Genomic DNA, 24,017 nt, shown 5'->3' with positions numbered 1-24,017 from the left:
AGTTATGCAGACAAAATTATATACGAAGTATATCTTTTCTTTTTCGGTTTTTTTTTAAAAATATATATATATATATTTTTACCAAAAATTTAGTAGGTTCAATGAACCTACCCTAAATATGCCCCTGCCTGTTACATACTAGAGTTCTATAAATCGATGTAATTGTAATGTGTGTAAATTTTTTCAAATAAATTTATTTTGCTGCCATTGTCTTGTATTCATTGTATATTCTTCTATTTACGATAGCAATGGAAATTTAGAAAATTCAATGGTAATCAAGTAAAAAATTACTCTTTTTATTAATTTTTTGGGTAAGAAAGAAATGGCAGTTTAGAGACGATGAATTGCTCCTATATGGCTATATATCATCAATCAATAACATAATACTAAAACAGACATCAGAAATGACATGACACGTGTCATTTCCTAGTGTTGTTTTTTTTCCCTCCAAAACTTCTTTTCCCCCTTTAGCAAAAAATCTTTTATTTTTGGAATATTTGTATATTACAACTATAATATTCAATATTATTCCAAATCTTAAATATTATCTTTATATAAAATATATTCCTTTATTTTTATTTCGTGTTCTCAATTCTTCCATACACATTTACCTAAAATATTATTCCAACTCTTTTTTAATTATAGAAAAAGTGAGTCACTGGCTAAGGCACAAGCTATCATTACCGCGTGGACATCTTTTAAACGGAGTATTATTGAAATTTGACAAAAAAGTAATAATGATATTGATTCATATAATTCATATTAAAGAAATTACTTTAAAATATCACTTTATTTTTTTTCAAATACCTTTAATTTTTGTTTCTTAGACTAATGGAGTATTAGATATGACTATAAAATAAATGTTGTGTTCGACAATTATATCATATATCTAATTCTAGGAAAATGTAAAATATCGATCAATTTTTTGTTATTATGTAATTCTAAAACATAATATCTTAGTAAAATACAATATAAATTATTATCTTTTGCTGAAACATTTGATTGAGATGATAAATTTATTACATTTAACATTCCTAATTAAGCTGCATAATAAAAGACACGTCGGACATAGTGACAAGTGACATCTAATTGTGTATCTTTTAATTTTTTTGGATAAATAGTTAACATTTACAAATAAACTTTTAAATCAATAAAGAAAGAATGATCAAATTGCAATCATTGGATACCTTCGAAAAAAACAAAAAACACACACACACATATAATAACAAAGAGTGATAGACGATATCATGTAAAGCATCAACCTATAAATAGAAAATGTGCTACTAATATTATAGTTTAGTTCTGCCTAATGATGGATTATTATTTTCTTTAATGATCCAAGTAGTATTTATTTCCATTGAAATTATTTTATTAAATATAAAGGTGATATATTATTTGTAAATTATATATTTACATGTATGTTCCGCTAATAGTTTTACTATAGATTTTAGTTTGTTGTTTGATTAATATTTTGATGTTTATTAAAAGGCATTTATAAATAATTTTTTAGTCATGTAATCACTAGGTTGTATAGATCATTGGGAATAATATGCATCATTAATGTAATAAACTACTTTTAAATAATTTCAATACAACTAATCAACAATAATTTTTTTTTTTCCCCCTCGATTGTAGTTTTAATAATTTTTGCCTTATTATTTTATTTTTCTATGTGCATTGCAATTGTCTATCCCACATGAGTTACTTCAATTTTTTATATTATATCACAATTACTTAAGGGAAAATTATTATTACTACCGTGCATCGCTCAGGTACATACAATGATAAAGGAATAGGGATCATTAATATTTTTTGAAGAAGTTTTATTCTATAATAAAGCGTCCGTATTGCTCTTAATTACACTAAATGCTATTAAAATTGTTAAAGAAAATAATAAGCAACCTTAAAGACGAGTTACATACAATGATATAAGGAATAAGGATCATTAATATATTTTTTTTTTGTTCACATCGTTTCCCTTGCTTACCAACCCTTGAACCCTTAAATGTACCAAAATCAATCAATTAGGTGAACCTAGCAATTAGGATATTTGTGTGGCATTGCTCATTTGCTCCGCCATTTTTCCAACAAATACGGAGTATCATTTAAACTGATCATTTTTTAGAACAACTATCATTTATATATTTTTATTTTAAAAAAAACTACTACAAAAACACATAAAAAAATTGAGTAGCATTATCACATTTAGTTTTTCAACAAAAATCTCCGGTTAAGGGGCCCACTTTATAAGATTTCTCACCAAAAAAAGCCAGGTAAAACGACAACGTTGCCCCCACATTAACCCTAAATTAGGTAATACAATTCAATTACCCCAAATCCCCCAATTTCGTAAACCTAATTTTTTGACAATGAACCCTAATTTTAATTGAGAAATGAGAGTGAGAATAGCTCAAGTTGTTAGAGCTTCTTTCCCAAATCTAGGGGATTATGAGATCGATTTTCAACATTCGCCCTTGTGGGCGTTGTAGCTCTCCAAACACGCAAAAAAAAAAAAAAGCGAAATTGAAGACAATTGTGTTCGGCCACAATGTTTTTGTGGTAGTTCTTGTGATCATTTAAATGATAATTGTTGGCAAAATTTCTAAAAACGATACGCATTGAATAACAATTTAATAGTGCCCCACCAATTTAGTAATCTTATTAGATCATTCGTTTCTTACAGCCATAAATTATGAAGCAAAAATCACTACTATAAATGTGCCCTAATCCAAACGCCAATTTTGCTTCATACGTCCGTCAATAACAATACGAAATCAAAGGCATAGCAAGATCTTTCATTTTGAAGATCCTGCTTCCTAGGCTACCCTCAGGCCTCAGTAACTCACCTTTGGTTAGGTAAAAAAGGCGAATTAAGGAAGTGGAGAAGGAGCTTGCTTGTTAGCAAAAGAGGGTTGTACAAGATAGAATGACGATTAAATATATAGGCTAGATGAATAATATACGTACCCCGTAGTATTTATATTGGCATGCTAGAGCTCTGTGTCACGACTCATGTCCCACACGCCACTAGCGTCATGTGGTCGACTTGGCACTAAGTAACATTTGTGACTAGGGAAATGCCAGTGGAGTCCTTCACCCTATAAAGCTATATTCTGTATTTATTGAACACTGCAATAACATAATAATGGGTTGTTTGCCTATTTGGGCCCGAACGAAGTCCAAATGAGCCCAAGCTTGGGGATCCACCATTTTCGGGTCAATGAACATCATGATGACGTCGAGTTTCCAATACGGGGCTCGAAAACATCCAGATTGTACAGATCAAGAAACGTAACGTTCGAAGGTTCTACAGCTTTCTAGGAAACTCTTGTACATAGCCTAAGCCCTAATGCTAGATTGTGTAGAATTTTCCGAAATATTGTATATATATGAGTCTTGTACATAGAATTGTATAGAAGTTTCTAAAAAGGTTAGCTTCATTTGAGAAGGTTAAGAATTCTCTAGAATACTTGTACTTGAGAGGCCTGTAAATAGAGAGTCTCCCCTCATTTGCAAACCATCCAAGCATTTTGTAAACACACTCTCTCAAATAATATAAAATTATCTTATTAACCTTAAACACTAGTGTGAAGTTAGTGGACACGCGTGCAAAAAAACTAGGGTAATTAGTCAGCATGTGACATTTGGCTAACATTTTCAAAGGTGATGACAAAAATATGCACCCATGGAAAATGAGATATATTGGGCTCTAAACTAAATGCGCTAATAAGAGGTACATACCCGTGTACCGTGTTGTATGTACCTTTACATAGCAATATAGCTGATAATTTCTATAAATAATATGGAATTTTTATAAGAAAGATACCATCAAGTGAATAAATAGTACAATTAGATAGTATAATGATATTATAATACCTTCTTTTTATGTACTACATAAATTTGGATGTACTAATCTAGAATCTAATAGTACGGTACTATTATTAAAACTCCAATGGTACTATTTACTCTGTATGTTTCTAATGGTACACAAAATGAGTATATATGAAGTCATATATAGTAGTATTCATTGTTAAATGATAAAATGGTAAGATTGAGCATTTCTACTCTGAATCCGGTTTCTCGGGTATGAATTTGAGTTTTTCCTGAGTTTTTTGATCAAAATTCTGCGGTTTAATCTAGAGAGTTTGATAATATTATCTCCAGTTTTACTGTTATATCCATATTTTTTTGTCAGATTATTGTTCTTTGATTGATAATTGTTTTGATTCATGATTCAATATGCCTGAGAATTCGATTTTTCAACCTACACAAGATCCTACTAGTCCTTATTTCATACATCCTTCAGAAAACACTAGCCAATCTCTAATTTCAGAAACAATGGAAGCGCAGTATGATGATTGCTTTTTCTGCTAAGATTAAGCTTGGTTTTATTGATGGAAATATTCCTAAACCAGCTTCTACAGATGTTTTCTCAGCTTGGAAGAGATGTGATGCTATAATCATATCTTATATTCTGAGATCACATGATAATTCGATTGCAAGAAGTGTGTTATATCTGACAACTTCAAGAGAAATCTGGAAAGATTTGGAGGAAAGATATTCTCAAACCTCTAGACTACAACTATTCACACTGCAGCAAAAGCTTTTAGAGCTTAATCAATTAAGGTCCGGACACTTCAATTGCTGAGTTCTTTACTCAAATCAAGGCTATATTGGATCAGATTAGTGAAATGAATCCCTTACCTACTTGTTCCTGCAACAATTGCACATGCTCTTTGACTCAACATTTCTCAAGCAACAACAGGAAAAGAGACTTGTTCAATTGTTGATGAAACTGAACAACGTAACAAGTTCTCAAATACCATATCAAACATCTTGATGATGCAGCCATTGCCGCCTATTTCACTAGCTTACATATTGTTAATTCAAGAAGAAAAGCAAAGAGAGATGAGTAGTTTATCTGATGAGAACATCAATTCAATGGCATTTGCTGCAGATTACAAAAGGAATCAATCTAATTTTAGACCACAATTTCATAATTCAGGAGTTGCTCACAATTTATTGTGGATAACAACAAAAAGCCAAGTCCATTCTTTAGTGAATATTGGAAGTTTCCTGGTCATACAGTGGATAAGTGTTACAAAATCCATGGCTATTCACCTAGTCATGGAAACAAGTTCAAAGGCAAGAAGGTGGCTGCAATTGTGCAAGATGATGATGATGATGCACAAGATTCAGATGTTGGTGATACTCAAACTACTCATATCATTTCATGAAGTATATGCAAATTTAGGATACTATTGCTAGCTCAGGAGGTTCACTTGCACAGTCTGAGTCTATTGCAGGAGCTTATGTTGCAGGTACTTGCCTTATAATTTGTTCTAATTCTAGCTGGATAATTAACAGTGGAGCTACTGATCATATATGCTCTAACATTGATTTATTTAGTGAGATTAGAGTTTTTGACAAGTTTCCTAATACTATTACTATTACTAATGGGAAAAAGGTGGTAGTAAATCACATTGGTACTGTTAAGTTTGACAATGGTATTCAGCTGGAAAATGTGCTTCATGTTCCTGGATTCAAATTTAATTTGGTTTCTACACATAAATTGTGTAAGGATTTGAATTGTGAAGTCACATTTACTCATGATAAGTGCTTAATTCAGGATACAACTTCGAATCAGTCCTTGGTTCTTGGTAGTTTGAGTTCTGGCTTGTATGTAGGGGAATTCTGTTGCTCCAAACACTTCTTTGTTATCTAGCTCAGAAGAAGCCAAGTTATGGCATCTTAGGCTAGGTCACATTCCTTTAATAAATTGCATTTGGTGAATATCAATTTTAGTTGTACAGTTGGCAATGATATTGTATGTCAGGTCTGTCATAAGGCAAAACAGACTAGGTTGCCTTTTCATTCTAGTTCTTCTATAGCAAATAAGATTTTTGAGTTGTTGCATGTAGATACATGCGGTCCATATAGGGTTTAGCTACTTTCTTACTGTTGTTGAAGATTTTTCAAGACATACTTGGACTTTCTTAATGAAGAATAAAAGTGATGTTGTTTTTGTTTTGAATAATCTTGTTACTTTGACTGAAACTCAGTTCAATACTAAAGTTTTGAGCTTTAGAGCTGATAATGCAAAGGAACTTTGTGAAGGTGAAATATTACATTTGTTCCATGGTAAAGGGATAGTGCATCAAAGGGTTGAAAGAAAGCACATACACCTTTTGGAAACTGCAAGAGGTTTGTATTTACAGTCAAGGGTGCTAGTGAGATTTTGGGGAAAGTGTTTTTTGTGTGCCACTCGCATCATAAACAGAATGCCATTGAGTAGTGTGGGATTCAGTTCACCTTATGAAAAACTGAATGGTTCAAAGCCACACTTAGAACATTTAAGAGTGGTTGGATGTTTGTGTTACATATATATATATATATATATATATATATATATATATATATATATATATATATATATATATATATATATATATATATATATATATATATATATATATATATATATATATCCACTCTTAAGGGTTACAGATCTAAGTTTGATACCAGGGCTTCACCTTGCATTTTACTTAGTTATCCACCATACAGAGTTTTGAACCTTGAGAACAACAAAATCATTATCTCTAGAGATATAATGTTCTATGAAAAACATCTACCATTTCACTATGATCCAACCTTATCCAAATCAAAAACACCTATTTTCTTACCCATAGACATACCAATTGACCTGGACACATACTTTGAAGTACCTGAACCCTTCTCTTTTCTAACAGATACTTCTATACCAAATGAACCTACTCCTGAACCTTCTCCTACCCAAAGCCCACATTCTGAACCACAAACACTAACTAGTTATGTCCCTATTAGACAGTCAACAAGACCAAGGAAATGGCCTTCTCATTTTGGTAATTTTGTCTACATAGCTGACAATGTGACAGAACACTGGTGCAACTTGGTTCGGTTTGAGTTCATTCCTTCTGAAGCAAAAGCATTAATCAATACAATTACTCAGGTTAGTGAACCAGTGAGTTACTTTGAAGCTTCTCGGCATCCTAGTTGGGTTAAGGCCATGCAGAAGGAAATTGATGCTTTGACAGCAAATGAAACCTGGGAATTGGTTCCTTTACCTAAAGGAAAGAAGCCCATTGGCTGTAAATGGATTTTCAAGGTAAAGTTAAAAGCAGATGGAGCAATTAAAAGGCTGAAAACAAGGTTGGTTGCCAAAGGTTTTACTCAGAAATATGGCATAGATTAATTGGAGACTTTTTCACCAATTGTTAAAATGGCAACAATAAGGTGTATTCTCTCTATTGCTGCAAGTAATCACTGGAAACTCCATCAACTTGACATAAACAATGCCTTTCTACATAAAGAATTGGCAGAAGAGATGTATATGAAGGTTCTTGAAGGGATGAAGAATACAGATAATCTTGTCTGTAAAATGAAGAGATCCTTGTATGGTCTGAAACAGGCTTCCAGGCAGTGGTTTGCTAAGTTGACTGCAGAATTGATACACATGGTTTACTGCAAGTCAAAGAAAGATTATTCTCTATTTACAAAAAGGACAGATGTATTCTTTACAATAGCAGTTGTTTATGTGGATGACATAATGGTGACAGGATCTGATGAGAAAGAAATTGATTTCTTTAAAAGTTATTTGCACTCTAAATTCAGAATTAAGGATTTAGGGCTATTAAATTACTTTCTAGGGATTGAAATCAGTCATTTATCTTCTGGCATTCTTATGACTAAGAAAAAATTCACCAAAGAGTTACTACAAGACTGTTAAATGGATGTTTCTAAGGATGCACAAACTCCCCTTCCTACATATCTAAAGTTGCAAGCTGATGTTGGTTAATATTATTTCGATCCAAAATTATACAAAAGTCTAGTTGGGAAATTGAATTTTCTGTCACACACAAAGCCTGACATTGCCTATTCAGTCCAAACTCTCAGTCAGTTTTTGAATCAGCCTAGAAATCCTCATGTCACAGCTTTGCAGCATGTCTTAAGATACATTGCTCATACTCATGTACAGGGTATTCTACTCAGAGCAATTGATACTTTGACTCTTCGGGCTTTTTCAGACTCATATTGGTTGCTTGCCCTACCACCAGAAGATCTATAATTGGCTATGTACTCTTACTGGGAAATTCTCCTATTTCTTGGAAATCTAAGAAGCAGTCAACTATTTCTAAAAGTTCTAGTGATGCTGAATATAGGACGATGGCAGCAACTGCTTCTAAAACCACTTGGTTAGTCAGGTTGCTACAAGTGTTGGGTGTAAGAATTTGAAGCCTGTGACTCTTAGATGTGATAACCAGAGCGTCATTCATATAGGGAGGAATCATGTCTTTTATGAAAAGACCAAGCATATTGAGCTTGATTGTCATTTCACCAGGGAAAAAGTAATGGAAGGGTTGATTGAGCTTTCCTATATATCTACTACTGATCAATTGGTTGACATAATGACTAAAGCCTTGCCTGTAAGCCAGCATTCTGAGCTTAAGTCCAAGCTAGTGATACCTGATCCTTCTATGCATCCTAGCTTGAGGGGGGATGTTGCTGATATCAATACACATGCCACGTAGGAAGATTTTGTTACAGCTAGTATAAATACTCTCAATGTACACATCTCTTTATTCATTCAATAATGAAAAACTATCTTCCTTTCTGGTCACTTTCTCTCACAATAAAAATGGAGTATAAAAACTATAAATGTAAAATATATGTTGTATACAACTTTTCGAAGAGGTACATTTTTATTTCTTTTTGAATAGTAAAATTAATTTATTAATTAAAAGTCATACGACATCTATAAAGACAACTGAATTTAACAAATACATAATTTGAATCAAATAAAAATTTCCTTCCTTAAAACAAGGATCGTCGAGCAGATCTTGCTATGTGGAACATTTCCCGCTTATATCGCTGGAAAATATAGCCTTGATGGAGAGATAATAATCTAATAATCCCTTGTAGTCGTGAGGAAGATTTCCATCGGATTCATCTGATCGTATTTGAAAAATTGATAACCTTTGCGACCCCTCATAATTTTTCACCAACGAAACAATTTCACGGCAATCCATTAGATCTATTATCCCGGATTTAAAGCTAAAGAAATTCCCCCTCGAAAAGAGGAGAAAAACCTTGTCTTTTGAAGAAAATCGAAAAGCCTAGTCTTTCGAAGGAGATCGAAAAAATCTTGTCTTTCAAAGGAGATTAAAAACCTTTTCTTTTGAGGGGAAAAATATTATAAACCTAAAATAACAAACAAAAAAGACTAAAAAAACAAAGTTGGGGCTTTCTACCGGTAAAAACCGATGAAAGCCCCTTCAAAATTAACAATGGAGACTAGGGTTTTTTTTTTAGAGAGAATAGAGAAGAGAGGAAAGAGTAGTAGTAATTCGAAAACTGTGTTTTTTTGAAGAAGTACATAGTACATTAGTAAAATAGCCATGGGTTCGAATTTTAGTTTCCCTCTTTTTTTTTTATTTTGATTTCACTATTTTGTAATACCCTAATTCAGATCAAAATAGTCTTGATTATTTACACTCCATAGTACATTAGTAAAATTTAAATACAACTAGAAAATAACACCCAAAAATTGTCACGATTTTGATATAACACTACAAAAAAAAAAAAAAAAACTTTGATTATAACACTACAAAAAAAACCCAAAAAGTTGGTTTCACCACCACTTAACTTTTCCATCCAAAAAAACCGTTAGTGGGCCCCACATTGTACACGTGTCAATCATTTATTGGATAAAAAACACGTGTCACTATACTATTGGTTTAAAAAAATTAAAAAAATATATAAAAAAAATAAAGACAAAAAAAACCCTAAACAACCTAACCCAGCCCACCCCACCACCGGCACCACCTGACCCCCACCGCCAACTGCCTAACCCAAGCCGCCGGCACTCCTGCCCCACCAAAACCGGCGAAACCCTCCCTTCCCCCTCCCCAAAAACCACCCTAACCATGCCTTATCACCGCAAATCACAACCACAGCAAATTAAAAACACTCGGCGGTCAGGGGCTGGGTCTGGGTGGGTCGGCGACGGATTAAGGTCGGGGAGACATCGATGGGGGCTAGGTTGGGGTGACGACCGTGGTAGGGCGTGTTTTAGGGTGGGAGAAATGGAGAGGAGGCGCTTTAGGGGTGGTTTGTGGCTGTAAGGAGGTAGGTGAGGTGGGTTTTAGGTGGCTGTGGGGTGGGTTTCGGGGGCTCTGGGGTGGATCTCGAGGGCCGCTGGGTGGTTTCGGGACTGCAGGTTGAGTATCGGTGGGATTGGGGGTGGGGAGGGGGGCTGGTGGTTTCTGGTTTGGGGGAGGTCGTCCAGTGGGGAAGGGAGTGGGGGAGGGGCTGGCAGGGGGTTTTCTTTTTTATTTTAATTTTTTTTTTCTTTTTTTTTAATCCAATAGTTGATTGACACGTGTGTTGTGTGGAGCCCACTTAACGGTTTTTTTGAATGACAAAGTTAAGTGGTGGTGAAACCAATTTTTTGGTTTTTTTTGTGGAATTATAATAAAAGTTTTTTTGTTGTGGTGTTATAATCAAAATTTGGTTTTTTTGAGGTTATGTTCTAAAATTCCTAAAATTTATAAAAAGTTGTCTATACTTGTCTTGTGATGATTCGGGCCATGAGTTCGAATTTCAGTTTCCCTCCTTTTTTTTTTAATTTTGATTTCACTATTTTGTAATACCCTAATTCACATCAAAATAGTCTTGTTATTTACACTCACATTTAGAGCATGGAAGGAAATCGGTCGACACTGAACAGAGTGTCAGAGAGACGAAAGGAGCCTGAGAAAGTGGCTACCGAACAAAAAGAGTGCAGAAGCAAGAGCAGGCTATAGCTTAAATTAGATCGTGCACAACTGCACACACATTGAAGACAAACTCAACAGTTCATAAACGGCATAACAATATCTTCATATTATCAATAGAAAACCAAATAGGATTCAGGCGAATCTGAATCATCTCTTACTGTCATTCCCTTCAAAAACTGCTCGGGTGTAACAGGAACCCTGATGGAAGACTGGTAATAATATATATACAAAACAGTAACAGCAAAACTGAGGGTAATTCCTACAAATTCAAATGAATAGAAATAATATCCAATTGAAAGAAAGTAAAAACTACCATGTGGTTATATACATCAGGCAGGGATGCCGCTGCAGGATCTCTTATTCAAAAACTTTCATTTACCAAAACTTTGTCTGCTTTAGATTTGGCAGGTCCCCATACACGAACGGTGTGATCATCACTTGCCGAAGCCAACATATGAGGATTTCTAGGGTTCCAGCTTACACTGTTTACAGTCATTGAATGCCCAGATAAAATTGCAATTGGTTCAGACTTCTGGCGATTCCATATGTAGACCTGTAAATCAGAAAATAAAACTAAGATTCCACGTCTGGTTCTTCTTTCACAGAAAGGAAAATTAGGATTTAGACCATTCTAAATGGCAAGTAGATCACAAACTCAGTTGAGCACACAGACAAAGTAAAAGGAGGAAAAGTCTGGATGTGCTGTTCAGCTACTGATATATGATGTATGGAAGTTCTCATGAAGGACACGTTTCCGGTTTCAGTAACTTGGAAACTCAGAAGGAAACCCCCTTTAAAAAGGTCAGCAAGTTCAACCCTCTAGTATAGTTATATTTATACACATAAGCCTTTTCTTTCTAAAATATCTTTAGAACCAAACCATAACTTTATTTCCCTCAGTACTTGCATTTTCACATTACTTGCTGGAGTCTTCAAATTTATTACCTGACAGCCAATTACCGAGGTTACCATGTCATTCTTGGTCCTAATCACAAACTATTGACAAATAGAGTAACACTAGGTTAAATCTATATAATGTCCTTTATCCACTAATATAACTCGAACAATTACTAATCTTGGGTAGTACAAGGGATCAATTTTCCTAATCAATTGCTAAATACTAGAAAATCCATTCATGAAAAGCAAAACATAAAGGGGTAATATCACCTACTTCAAAGATAGGGTAAGGAAGACGGAAAAAGCTTAAGGGCCAGGAAAGAATGCAATACCTCTGAATTCTCACTACCACTGGCAATAAATGAACTGTTGAAACCACCAAAACAGGACCTTATCACATACTGGTTTTGCTTGTGTCCTGTGTACTTCAATGGTTTCCTCCATTTTCCTTCTACATCCCATAAATGGATCTCTTGACTATTAAGGTTAACAATGAAAAACTTGCCATCTGCTGAAACTGAAAGTGATGTAATTGGATGCTCTTCTGATATCACATGCTCAGCATTTGTTACCACATTCAGTATCCGAATATCCTTGTCCGAGAAAACAGTGATGAGATGGTTTCCATCTGAGGTCACTGCAAGATCTAGCACCTTGGGCATCCTCGCTCCTCGCCATGCCCTTAACTCATTCCCCTCACAGTCCCACATGCAGATTCCCTTTTCAGTATCAGAACTTCCGCACACAAGCTTTTTCGAGTCAGGAAACCAAGCACATGAGCTTACTATGAAACCATGATCGCCAAATGTGCGCTTACACACACCAGTTTCTACATCCCATAGCTTAACAACTTCTACATTGCCACATGTAAGTAACATAGTGTCATCTGGGCTCCATGCTACAAAAGATATTGCCTTTTGGTGGCTCTGCAATGCATGTTTTACTGTGAATTTACCGTCATCAACCACCTACAAAAGTTGGATAATCATCTATAAACTACTTAGAAAATAAAGATCCCTTACAAGCAGAAAAGAAAAGGTTTTCATTTCAGGTGAGGCAGCATTGCATCTTCCTCCCACTTATAGTTAGAAGAGGCATGCCCTAGCATCAACTGAGAATTGGTCATCAGATTCACTTGGAAAGTCTCAGATCTATGCACGAAAAGAAATCAAAATAAATGGAACTTCAAGTTACCATCTAACCAAATATTAGATGTAATGAAGTTACAAATGAAAGCAAGATACCTTCCATATAATAGCAGTACAGTCCCTTGATGATGAAGCCAAGTACTCCCCACTATAAGAAAATTGCACAAACCATACTTCATTCTTGTGGGCGGTAAGAATCTGCAAAATCATTTTAAAAGATTCACTGCTTATTAGTTATTATGTGATAATAAACTAACAATAGATAATTATACTTCTATATTTTTCATATATAAAAAGGCTTGTAGGGTCACTTTTGCGCACACATCATAAATTTAGAAAGCTAGTAGCTAACTGGCAGCACTTGTCAGAAAGCAGCCAAGCATAGGTTCTATGATCACCTATGTCTTTGTCTCTATGTCAATGATCCACTAAGAGTATTAACTCCATCATGCACTTCTTATGGTTACATTCATCATGAAAAAGGAAGTCGACAGCTCTTACGCTTCACAGTAAGGGAATGCCAATATTACCAATTCACTTAATTAAGGATGAAAAACAAATTCATTCAGAGATCTAATTTAAGAAAAATCAGAAGCTTGGAGAGATACGAATTCTTTCTTTTGCCTGGCTCAAATTAATAAGAATTTATATAAAGATAACAAAATTCACCTCAGAAAATGAATTACCATACCTTTGGGCCTCTGCCAAGCAGAAAGGTCAATTTCCTAAGACCTTATAGGAAAAAATTTAAGAGAATAACCTAATTGAAAGTTTTAACTTCTATTATCCTATTGAATTATTCTAACATCATATAAAAATAGCACACGGACTCCCATTAATTATAGTATAGCATCAAATGCTTTCCTACAGAGCAAACACATCAATTAATCAAGGACAGCCTCTCGGAGTTTACAAATTGTTTAACAGCTATTCATACTTTTGTAGTAGTCACTCTGGTCAGCGGAAACAATTCAGAATAAATCAGGTAAAAAACCTGAGCAATACAACCTTATAAGGTGGCTGGAAAAGTACTACTATTGAAAGAAAGCAGTACTTAAATCTGCATCAAATGTATCTAGACAAGTTCAGACTTACTGAAATACAATTTCCAGATAAGATGTAAATCTATCCTATATAGTAATTTCACAATAGCTTAAATGACCCAGAAAGATCCAATTCAAGCAGTACCCAAGCTTTCAATTCAGAGCTACAATCTGTGAATAGAAATTCAGCAGTGTCTTCAATACAAACCAAGTTTTCATTGGCATTTGGCAACAATTCCACAGCAATGCAACAGGAAGTTCAGCTGGTCATCATCAATTTCCATACAATGAAACTAGATACCATGCGCAAGTGCAACAACAACAACAACAAAGCCTTAGTCCCAAAATGATTTGGGGTCGGCTAACATGAAACGTCATAAGGAATCGCACAGTATAAAAAAAAAAAACGGACATAACAAAACCATCATTTAAAAGAGTTTGAGAAAAGGTGAGTAAAGTGAGTAAACGAAAGAGCATTTAAGAAAAATTAAGTGAGTTTTAAAAGAAAATCAAGAATAAAAGTCAAGTTAGTTTTACAAGAATAATTAAAACGTTCAAGTTGAAAACATAGGGTTTGAGAAAGCTTTAGCAAAGGAAAACAATACAGTTCATAAAACATTGGTGGGCTTAAAATAAAATTAAAAACGAAAATAAATTTAAAAAGTATATATAATCAATTCACGTCGTTGACTTGAATTTTCTCCCTCCACACCGCCCTATCCAACATCATATTCTCCTCAATCCCCAAAGCACTCATGTCACTCTCAATCACCCTCTTCCAACTTTTCTTAGGTCTTCCCCTACCTCTCGCGATCCCAACACTTTGCAATTCTTCAAGCCTCCTAACCGGAGCGTCACTTGGTCTCCTTCTTACATAGCCAAACCATCTTAAGCAATTCTCCCTCATCTTTTACTCAATCGATATAACCCCTACTTTCTCCTTATTATCTCGTTCCTTAACCGATCCTTTCTTGTATGACCACACATCCATCGCAACATACACATCTTCGCCACATTCATCTTATGCACGTGACAATGCTTTAAAGCCCCATTCTGTCTCATATAACAAAGCAGGCCTTATTGTCGTTCGGTAGAATTTTCCCTTTAATCTATGGGGTACGCCTGGATCACATAAAAAAACCCGTCGCACTCTTCCACTTCAACCAACCCGCTTTGATCCTATGAGCTATATCTCCATCCAATGCTCCATCCTTTTGAATAATAGATCCCAGATATCGGAAGACCTCACAACTTTGCATACTCTTCCCATCCAAGATGATCACCCCTGCCTCATCGTCTCCCACACTGCTAAAATAACATTCCAAATACCATGCGCAAGTGCATCATACAAAAATTATCACTTGGAATTGAATATGGATTCATCCCTCAATTAATATGATATTCAAGTCCAAAATCAATAATACAAAGAAATAGCATCACATATTGACATACATAAAAAATTATATCCTCCTATAAACCACCTAACGGAGAAAGTAGAGCTTCAAAAAATAAACAAGCAAAAGTAACACAATGAGAAGCAAACAGTAAAGAAAGAAGACCCCTGAAGGATTGCTCCTGTCATTATACAAAGACCGTTGATTCACTGAAGGATTGCATAAAGTGCCAATGAACGCGAGAAAATAGAGCATAAAGGTTGGTGATACAAGTTTAGCACTAGAGTTGATTTACCAAACTTCCAAGTCATCTAAAGGGCTAACGAACGAGAAAAAATAGAGCATAAAGCAAACCTATCTCAGCTGGGCTCCAAACCATTTGCAATCAGATGATAAGTTGATCTTCCAAAATAATTCGATTAAAAGGTTGGTGAATACAGGATTGAGATCAAGCGTCTCAACGCTTCAGCACATAACCTCTAAAATGCTCTTACTGTCTTGGTCATAAAAGATACTAAAAAAAGGGTAAAGGCAAATGTTGATCTCATTAGGGGCTGGAAATTGGCAATTTATATGCATCAGCTTAAGTTATTCCCACTAGAATTCAAAACAACATACCATCTGGAATAATAAGCCATTGGACCTCTCTGTCAACATAACTGTCACTAGTTCACTACAAAGATAGTATGCTCAAATTTTTACCAGTTACACAATCAGTTCCTGAAAAAAGTATTTTAATTGATCTCTTCCACAGCAGAACAAAAGAAAATTCAAAAAGCACCAGTCACTGATGATTTATGACAAAGATAAGGCAGCAAGAGCACTTGGTATATTGACAATGGTCAATTGGTCGGACTCTTGGTCCATATGTAATGGTCAAACTTGTATCTTTGCCTTTCACAGAGAATAACCAAACCAAGAACAATCAACAGCATCACTTTAAATTTTTTATACCCAAGTAATCCGCAATAGGTTTTCAAGTAAGAACACCAATAACAGGTCTCATAAGATATAGATAAAAAGAAAACAATCTGAAGCTGTATAAATGTATACAATCAAAAGAAATGTTTAAAACATACTTCAAATGTACAACTATAAAAGCATTCTTATGTTCTCTTTTACATCTTCTTAAAAAAGGAAAGGTAGGGTTTCATCCACCTTCAAACTGAAATGATGAACTTATAGTTAGAAATGAAAAACATTTGAAGATCCATGGGTAGAAATTTAAGTTTTTTATAAAAGAGAGCCAAACCATCAAAGGTATATTTCAGCTATGACAGAGTCATAACTTATAATCCTTCTTCCTCCCAATTTACTAACAAGAAAAGGGGCCTGTATGGAACTATCAAAGAGATCACATCTATCCTTACGCTGTCACGTCTAATAGCAAGATCATCATATTACCACATGCTCACTGTATCTACAGTACGAATATTATATCTGACATGTTAATCGGTTTTTAAATTGTTAAGCTTTAAATTATCTGAAAAAAAAAAATAAAAAAAACAACCAATACACAAGTCATCTAAAATTTATTCAATCAATATATCAACGACCAATATGTGGAATCAGACATTCATAAATGATTCCAGTCTCCATATTACTTCACTAAGTACACTCCAACCAAGGTTCACTGAATCACTGTTAGTCCAAAAGAAATACCAAAATCTTTATGAAAAAAAAGTATAAACTAAAACTAGTTACTGATCATATATTGTAATATTGCACAAAAATACAATTTAGCAACATCACACAGCAAGAAAATTAATAGTCAGATTACAAAATGCTTTAACTAATTGCCTATTCTATAGCTCATAAACAAGATACATCATGCTAAAATGCAACTCCAGTGAAAACATATAAGCAGCTCAACATTAAATGCACCACTTGACCATTGGGAAGTAGGCACTATCAAAATTCCCTACTTGGAAACTATCAATACGTTTAGTGAGAGAGAGAGGGGTTTAACTCCACATAATGATAGATGAATAAAAATACTCCCTTTTATACCTCATGGACAATATGTCAATGCCTCACGGACCGTGGTGCTCATACAGGATCTGGAATACGATAAGCCAAAAACTGCCGAAAACTACACTCAATAGTGCAGATAATTACATTTAATAATTATTTACAGACATGACTACCTTCATAGTCTAAAACGACAAGAAATTGCTGCCACTTAACCAATAAATTGATCATCCCATTATGCCCTTATCTTTTTACTCCCAGTTCGACCTAACCACTCCCAAATCACATCATTTCTGTGATCCCTTTCTCTAATGACCTCATCCGCCTCTTTCCAAGTTCTTATCGGTTCTTTTATTCACTCTTTACTTCTTTAGCCATTTAAATTGAATCAATAAACCCACATGATTGAAGGGGAAAAAAGGGATAAAATCTTGCAATGATTTTAGGATTTTTTTTTTTTTTTAATAATTAGGATGATCTAGTTACATTTATTTGAATTGGATTAATGATAACTTGAGATTGAAAATAAAGTTGCAAGTGAAACTACAAAAAAGACAACTTTTGGTATGATTGTACAAAAAAGACGCATAAATATGAAAATAAAAGGAACTTCTGGGGTAGACAGTGAGTCAAAGTCTTGCATTTTAAGATTAGAAATGCTATGAATTTGGGTCTTATTCAATTGGATTGCATAAATGTTTAATGCATGTAAGATTGGGGATGATTATCGGAGCAAAGGCAGGTAGGGGGGAGGTCAAAAGATGGGAAGCCGGGAAAGGAAAAATCTAAAAAGTCAGCCAGTGAAATTAGGATATGTGACCATATCACAAAGCTTTTGACAAATCTTGTACGTAGCACTGTAGCAGCAATTTCTTGTTGTTTTGGACTTAAAAGGAAGCTATTTAAGTTAAAAAATATAAAAGGTAGTTGATTAAAAATTAAATATATAAATAAATATAAGGAAGTTTATGGCATTCATTTATAGGATTAACTGTACTTTCTCACACCCCATATAAATGGATTCTAGTAGTGAACCTTCTATAGCTCTCATGATTCTTCTTCCATCTTACTTGTCCCTACTCAAAATCTAACCACACGTACATAAATTCTGTCAAAAGCAAGGGTTGAAACTCCTGTATTTTGTTGTATTGTTTTCTTTAACATTTCTCAATAACCAAAAAAAAAAAAAAAAAAAAGGGAAGCCACACCTTACCCCTAAAGCTGAGTATAAACTAAAATTCAAGAAAGAGATGCATACTGTGTATACATAGTTGAGTATTACATTGCTCATGTCCAGGATCATTTAGCTCAGCCTAGCTTGCAGCTTGAGCTCATAATCAACCTTGAGCTAGGTCAAGATCAAGCCTCTGAGCTGAAGAGATTTCTCAAGCTCAGCTTGATATAGATGTATGATTAGAATTGTTATTCATCAGAACTCATACACAAAAACTTCACTCATCCTAGTCAAGGTCATCTATACTAGAATTGAATCAACTGAGATGATTATAAGTCTATCTAAGACAGCAACTTTGAACTTTTCTTACCTCGTACATGTCCCTGTATTATTAAATCAAAAGGTTTATATACATTTGATTGATAACAGCCCAACAATTGGACAAAAATTTTTAGGAGGTCTTAAATAGGACTACAAAAATGAGCCACATAGTAATTTCAAAAGATATTTTTAATGATCATGGACCAGCTGGTCATCCAGCTAATTGATAAGAACAATTGAGCATAAAAGAAGGTGACCACTATGTTCAAGTACGAGCTTGCTCATAAGCTTCAAAATTGTTTAAGCCCAATTCCTTATCAAATAAACAAACACAAATGACTTCCAGACGCATGAGACATTGGCACTGATCATCCAATGAGCAAATTAATTCTACTATACACCTAATAACAGTTCCATTATATTGCCCAATCCAATTCAAAAGCTATACATAGCTACACGACAATAAAAATTATACCTTCAAGTATACAACCAGGTATGCTCAAGCTTGAAAAGTATACAAAAAGAATTCAAAAATCTTTTATTTTTCACCTTAAGAAATAATCTGGATTTTCCAAAGTAAGAATAACTAATCAAAACAGCAGCTAGAGCCACACCTGGAGAGTCTCGTTCGGTATTTGATCTCTACCACAGCAATGGTCCTCGTAGATGGAAACTGCACCTGAGAAATTGTGGTACAAGCAAGAGTCTATCTGGGAAGCAGCAACAGTTTCAACCAGATGCTCCAATCTTCTTTCAGGCAGTGTAATTGGAGGGGGCAACAAATTCTCCAACTCAACCAACAATTTTTTCCGCAACTCATAAACATTACCATTCGTCTCAATGACACTTGCGTCTTTATTAATAAGCATATCAAGAGCAAGGTTATGAACCTTTTCTGTGCCCAATTTTAAGGAGGAAACTCGTTTTTGTAGAAAAGCCAATGCTGTTGAGTCATCCCCATGACTTAAACATTCCATGAGATACTGTCTAATTACAAGAAACAAGGCCGAAGATCGTGTCTCATCACTCAATTCCTTAATCCCATTAAGAAACTTTAAACATTCATCCCACTTAGAATTCAAAATCTCCGACTCAATAACTTCAAACTCTTTCGATTTACACGAAATACCAGATTCCGACTCTAAACAAGAAGCAGATTTGGCAAACCCCAATGACAGCAAACACTGAATAATAATCCTCACAAACTCATGCTTCCTTATCAGACCTTTCGAACCGAGCACCCTAGAAGATGTATCATTTTCCGTTTTCATTGAATTCTTGCAAATCTTTCGTCTTTTCGGCGAACTTTCCCTTGTCCTACACTCAAAGATACCCATTTCCACATCTGGCCATCAGTTTTCTAATTTTCCAAAATCACTTCTACCCAATTGCTCGTTCTCCTAGGTAAAAATGAAACTACTCGTACCATAAATATTAACAAATCCAAACGCCCAAATAATAAAAACTCAAACTCTTCACCCGATCAAATTGCAATAAACCCAGAAATATAATGAATAATAGAACAACCCCAAATCAAAAAATGCCCAAAATACTATTAAACCAACAATTAATCAACAAATATCATAACAATTACCAAAAATCTCAAATTCCCAGATAGCAATCAACCCAGAAAGATTACAGCTTTTTATCCTGAAACACAAACAAAAACAGAAATAAGCATAAACATAATTCAATACTTCAATCATATACCATAATCATAATTACAAAATAAAAACTCAACCCGGCAAATTCTCGTATGAGACGGTCTTCCGGTTAAAACTAGTTACATTAATTCGCAAAAGTTGAAGTAAATCAAATATGAGAAACCAAAAAAATAAACTAACCTTGGGAGATAATTGGGCAGTTAAGGAAATTAGGGATTAAGAAAGTTTGTAAATTAGATTTTCAAATTCCCAAAAAAAAAAAAAAAAAAACATTTTTCTGATTCAGTAGCCTAAGAAATCAGGAGAGAGAAAGATAATGAGATCGTTACCTGTAGGTGACCATTATTAAATGACAGCTGTGTTCGAGGGTGCCACGTGGATGTAGAATCTTAGACATGTTAAAATGACGTCGTTTAATGTACGCGTGACATCACGCTCTTACAGTAGCGTGAAGAAATAGTTTCTTACCGTGTAAAAGAGTCAAGGAAGAAGGTCAAACTTATAGGAAGGTGGGCCCGCGTGATTCACCAACGCGTATCTAATTTGATTGTACTGGAATAATTTGGTGGATATATTACATAATATTGCCAAATATATTTTCAAGATATAGTATAAAACAAAATTCAAGTACTACTAAACTCATTTTACTATTGGTGTCTCCTATATTCAAGCATATTTTGTCAAATTATTTGATGCAATTTTTGTTTTTTAGTCATGCGATTGTTGTGTTATTCAAATAAGAGTTGATTGATAGTTGCACATTATTAGACTAATTACTACTCGTATGCATTATTTGTTCATTTAAAAAACAATCAATAATACAAATAATTAACGAAGTAAGCTGTTACTCGTACTATAGATTAGGTTATGTAGTGCATGAGCTATATGTAATAAAGTACATTTAAAGGTCTTAATTAGTTACAATGGTTGGTGGGAAAAAATAGGTAGTGATTACAAAGAAGTTGTAAACATAAAAAAGAAGTATCCGTTCCAACTAAAAAAAAAAAAAAAATAATAATAAGAAAGAAAGTATAAAATGAATATGGTGTAGTAAAAGATAATAATAATAATAATAATAATAATAATAATAATAATAATAATAATAATAATAATAATAATAATAATAATAATTGGAGAAGGAGGCTGTTGCATTGCTGAACCGGGTTCAGAAGTTTCGACAACGCAAGACATTGGGGCACGTGCTGCTGCTCACATTTTCACTAGGATAGGCTTTGCTATAGCTAGAGGAGTTGGGGCCTAGATTGTTTCTCGGCTTCCCACTAATTTTCTGTAGGTTTTATGACTTTGCTTCCCACTAATTTTCTGTAAGTTGTATGACTTTGTCTTTTTTGTTTGACCTTATGGATTGCTTTGGTGCTGCAGTTGCTATTTTAGGTGAGTTAGTGGACTCTATTACGCAGGTGGTTAATCTCTTTCTCGCTGGGAAATGTCCTGCTGAGTTCGGAGAATATATTGCTAGGGCTCCTCTCACGCCACTTATTAAGCCTGGTGGTGGTATTCGGCCTATTGTTGTAGGTACCGTTTGGAGGCGTCTGGTTTCAAAGGGTGTTGAGTTTGGTGTTGCTTTAATTGGTCCATATTTAGGAGGTATTCAGTTTGGTGTTGGGGTGCCGGCGGGTGGTGAGGCTATTCATGCTATTAATCGTTTGGTTGAGGCTCGTGGTGGTGATGTTGGTCTTTCTATATTGCTGGTGGATTTTCAGAATGCCTTTAATTTGGTTGATTGTTCGGCTATGTTGCGTGAGGTTCGTCTCCGCTGTCCAGCTCTCTCGCGTTAGGTTGAATTCTGTTACTCTTCTCCTACCAGGTTGTTTTATGGGGAGCATGCCTTATGGTCATGTCAAGGAGTGCAGCAGGGTGATCCTCTTGGCCCTTTGCTTTTTGCTTTGGTTGTTCATTCGTTGGTGTGCCGAATCAGGGATTCTTTTAACTTATGTTTGCAGGCTTGGTATTTGGATGACGTACGACGACACTATTATTGGTGACACCTTAGTAGTAGGTAAAGTTATGGAGTTGATTTTGGCGGAGGGACCTCGTCTCGGCCTCCATGTCAACGTTGAGAAAACAGAAGTTTTCTGGCCCTCGGAGGACCCTCGTAGCCGTCTCGTAGGTGTCTTTCCTCCAGATATTGCTCGTCCTGTGCATGGTGTTAAGTTGCTTGGTGGTCCTGTCAGTGCAGATTCCTCTTTCTGTGGTGAGCTTGTTTCGCAGAGAGTGTCGAAGACTATTGTGCTAATGGATGCTGTTGCTAAGCTCGATGATCCCCAATGTGAGTTGTTACTTCTTCGTGCGTGTACTGGGGTTTTCAAATTCTACTTTGCTATGCGCACTTGTTCCCCTCGTCTTTTTGAAGCGCCCCAGACTTCTTTTAATGTGGCTATTTGGGCTTCTTTGGAGCGCATTGTAACTACTTCGAGCCCTGGTTTTGGTGATTGGCAATGACAACTTGCCACCTTACCTTTTGCTTATGGTGGACTGAGTGTCTATTTAGCGGGTGATGTTCGGCACTATGCTTTCCTTGCGTCACGTTTGCAATCTTCTGGTTTTCAAGCTACGCTTCTTCGCAATTCTGGTATTGTTGGTCCAGGACCGACCTTCAATGGTGCTCTTAGTCTTTTTAATAGGATTGTGGAGACTGACCTTATGAGTAACCCAAGTGAGATCGCTACCCCCAAACTCATGAAGAAATTGGCAGATATATATTTCACGAAGGTCACTGCATCTGCAGAATCCACTTTCTCCTTATCTCCGCGTCAGGTTGCCTTATGGAAGTCCCAACGGGGGGATCACACTTTAGCCTGGTTGCGAGCGGTCCCGATATTAGGTTTGGGTAAGACTATGAATGGTAAGACTTACCGTTGTGTTCTTTGCTACCGGTTGGGTGTTCCTTTGTTCTCCATTTCGACACCATGTTCTGCTTGCTCAAGGGTTCTTGATGGGGATATTTATGGGGATCATGCAGTGTCTTGTGCTGGGATGGTGGGTATTAAACATCGACACAACGTTGTTCGTGACACCCTTGTTGATATTTTTTTTCGCTCTGGGATTTCTATAAGAAAGGAGGTTAACGTTGGGTTGACTGGAGGGAACGACGGGGCTCTTCGACCAGCATATGTGTTGCTTTATTCCTGGGATATAGGCCTTGATGTATGTGTTGACTTGACGGGGTCTTCTCCTTTGACTCAATTTGGGCTGTCTGACTTCGTTCCTGGTCGTGTTGTTTCGGCTGCGGCTCAGTGGAAGCGGGACAAGTATGGGGCGCGTTGCATGGCTATTGGCCATGGTTTTCTTTCTTTCTCCTTTTCTTCATTGGGGGAATTAGAGAAGGATGATGTTGCGTTGCTGAAGCGGGTTCAGGCGTTCGCTAGAACTCTGGATATTGGTGCTCGTACAGCTGCTCACATCTTCAACAGGATCGGGTTCGCTATAGCTAGAGGGGTGGGGGCCCAAATTGTATCTCGGCTCCCCACTAATTTTTTGTAAATCGATTGACTTTGTAAGTTTTTGTTATTTTTCTATAATAATAATAATAACAATAATAATAATAATAAAAGGCAAATTAGAGACTAG

At 35.4% G+C, this 24,017-nt stretch overlaps 2 protein-coding genes across 3 annotated transcripts; one reads left to right on the top strand and one right to left on the bottom strand.

The window, feature by feature from the left end:
• The first annotated feature begins 4,351 nt into the window (after positions 1–4,351).
• Positions 4,352–7,231, top strand: LOC110689848. The gene is made up of 6 exons (XM_021866681.1): positions 4,352–4,626; positions 5,006–5,201; positions 5,255–5,679; positions 5,806–5,836; positions 5,922–6,204; positions 6,750–7,231. The coding sequence occupies exons 1-6, from the start codon at positions 4,352–4,354 to the stop codon at positions 7,229–7,231; spliced, it is 1,692 nt and encodes a 563-aa protein (XP_021722373.1).
• Positions 7,232–10,838: 3,607 nt separating this feature from the next.
• LOC110689680 (WD repeat-containing protein 26-like) lies at positions 10,839–20,744 on the bottom strand. 2 transcript variants are annotated; one of them, XM_021866458.1, is made up of 5 exons: positions 20,607–20,744; positions 19,377–20,412; positions 12,956–13,057; positions 12,044–12,679; positions 10,839–11,367 (listed from the first exon to the last, which is right to left on the bottom strand). In XM_021866458.1, exons 2-5 carry the CDS (start codon positions 20,097–20,099, stop codon positions 11,176–11,178), a joined length of 1,653 nt encoding a protein of 550 aa, XP_021722150.1. In that variant the 5' UTR covers positions 20,100–20,412; positions 20,607–20,744; the 3' UTR covers positions 10,839–11,175. The 2 variants fall into 2 exon arrangements, with proteins under 2 accessions (XP_021722150.1, XP_021722151.1); XM_021866459.1 differs by having other exon boundaries at positions 20,504–20,616.
• Between the last annotated feature and the right edge of the window lie 3,273 nt (positions 20,745–24,017).

Source organism: Chenopodium quinoa, unplaced genomic scaffold (genome assembly GCF_001683475.1).
Source record: "Chenopodium quinoa cultivar QQ74 unplaced genomic scaffold, ASM168347v1, whole genome shotgun sequence".
Taxonomy (NCBI): Eukaryota; Viridiplantae; Streptophyta; class Magnoliopsida; order Caryophyllales; family Amaranthaceae; genus Chenopodium; species Chenopodium quinoa.
The sequence above is the reverse complement of the archived record's forward strand: the minus strand, read 5'-3'. Positions and strand labels throughout refer to the sequence as shown.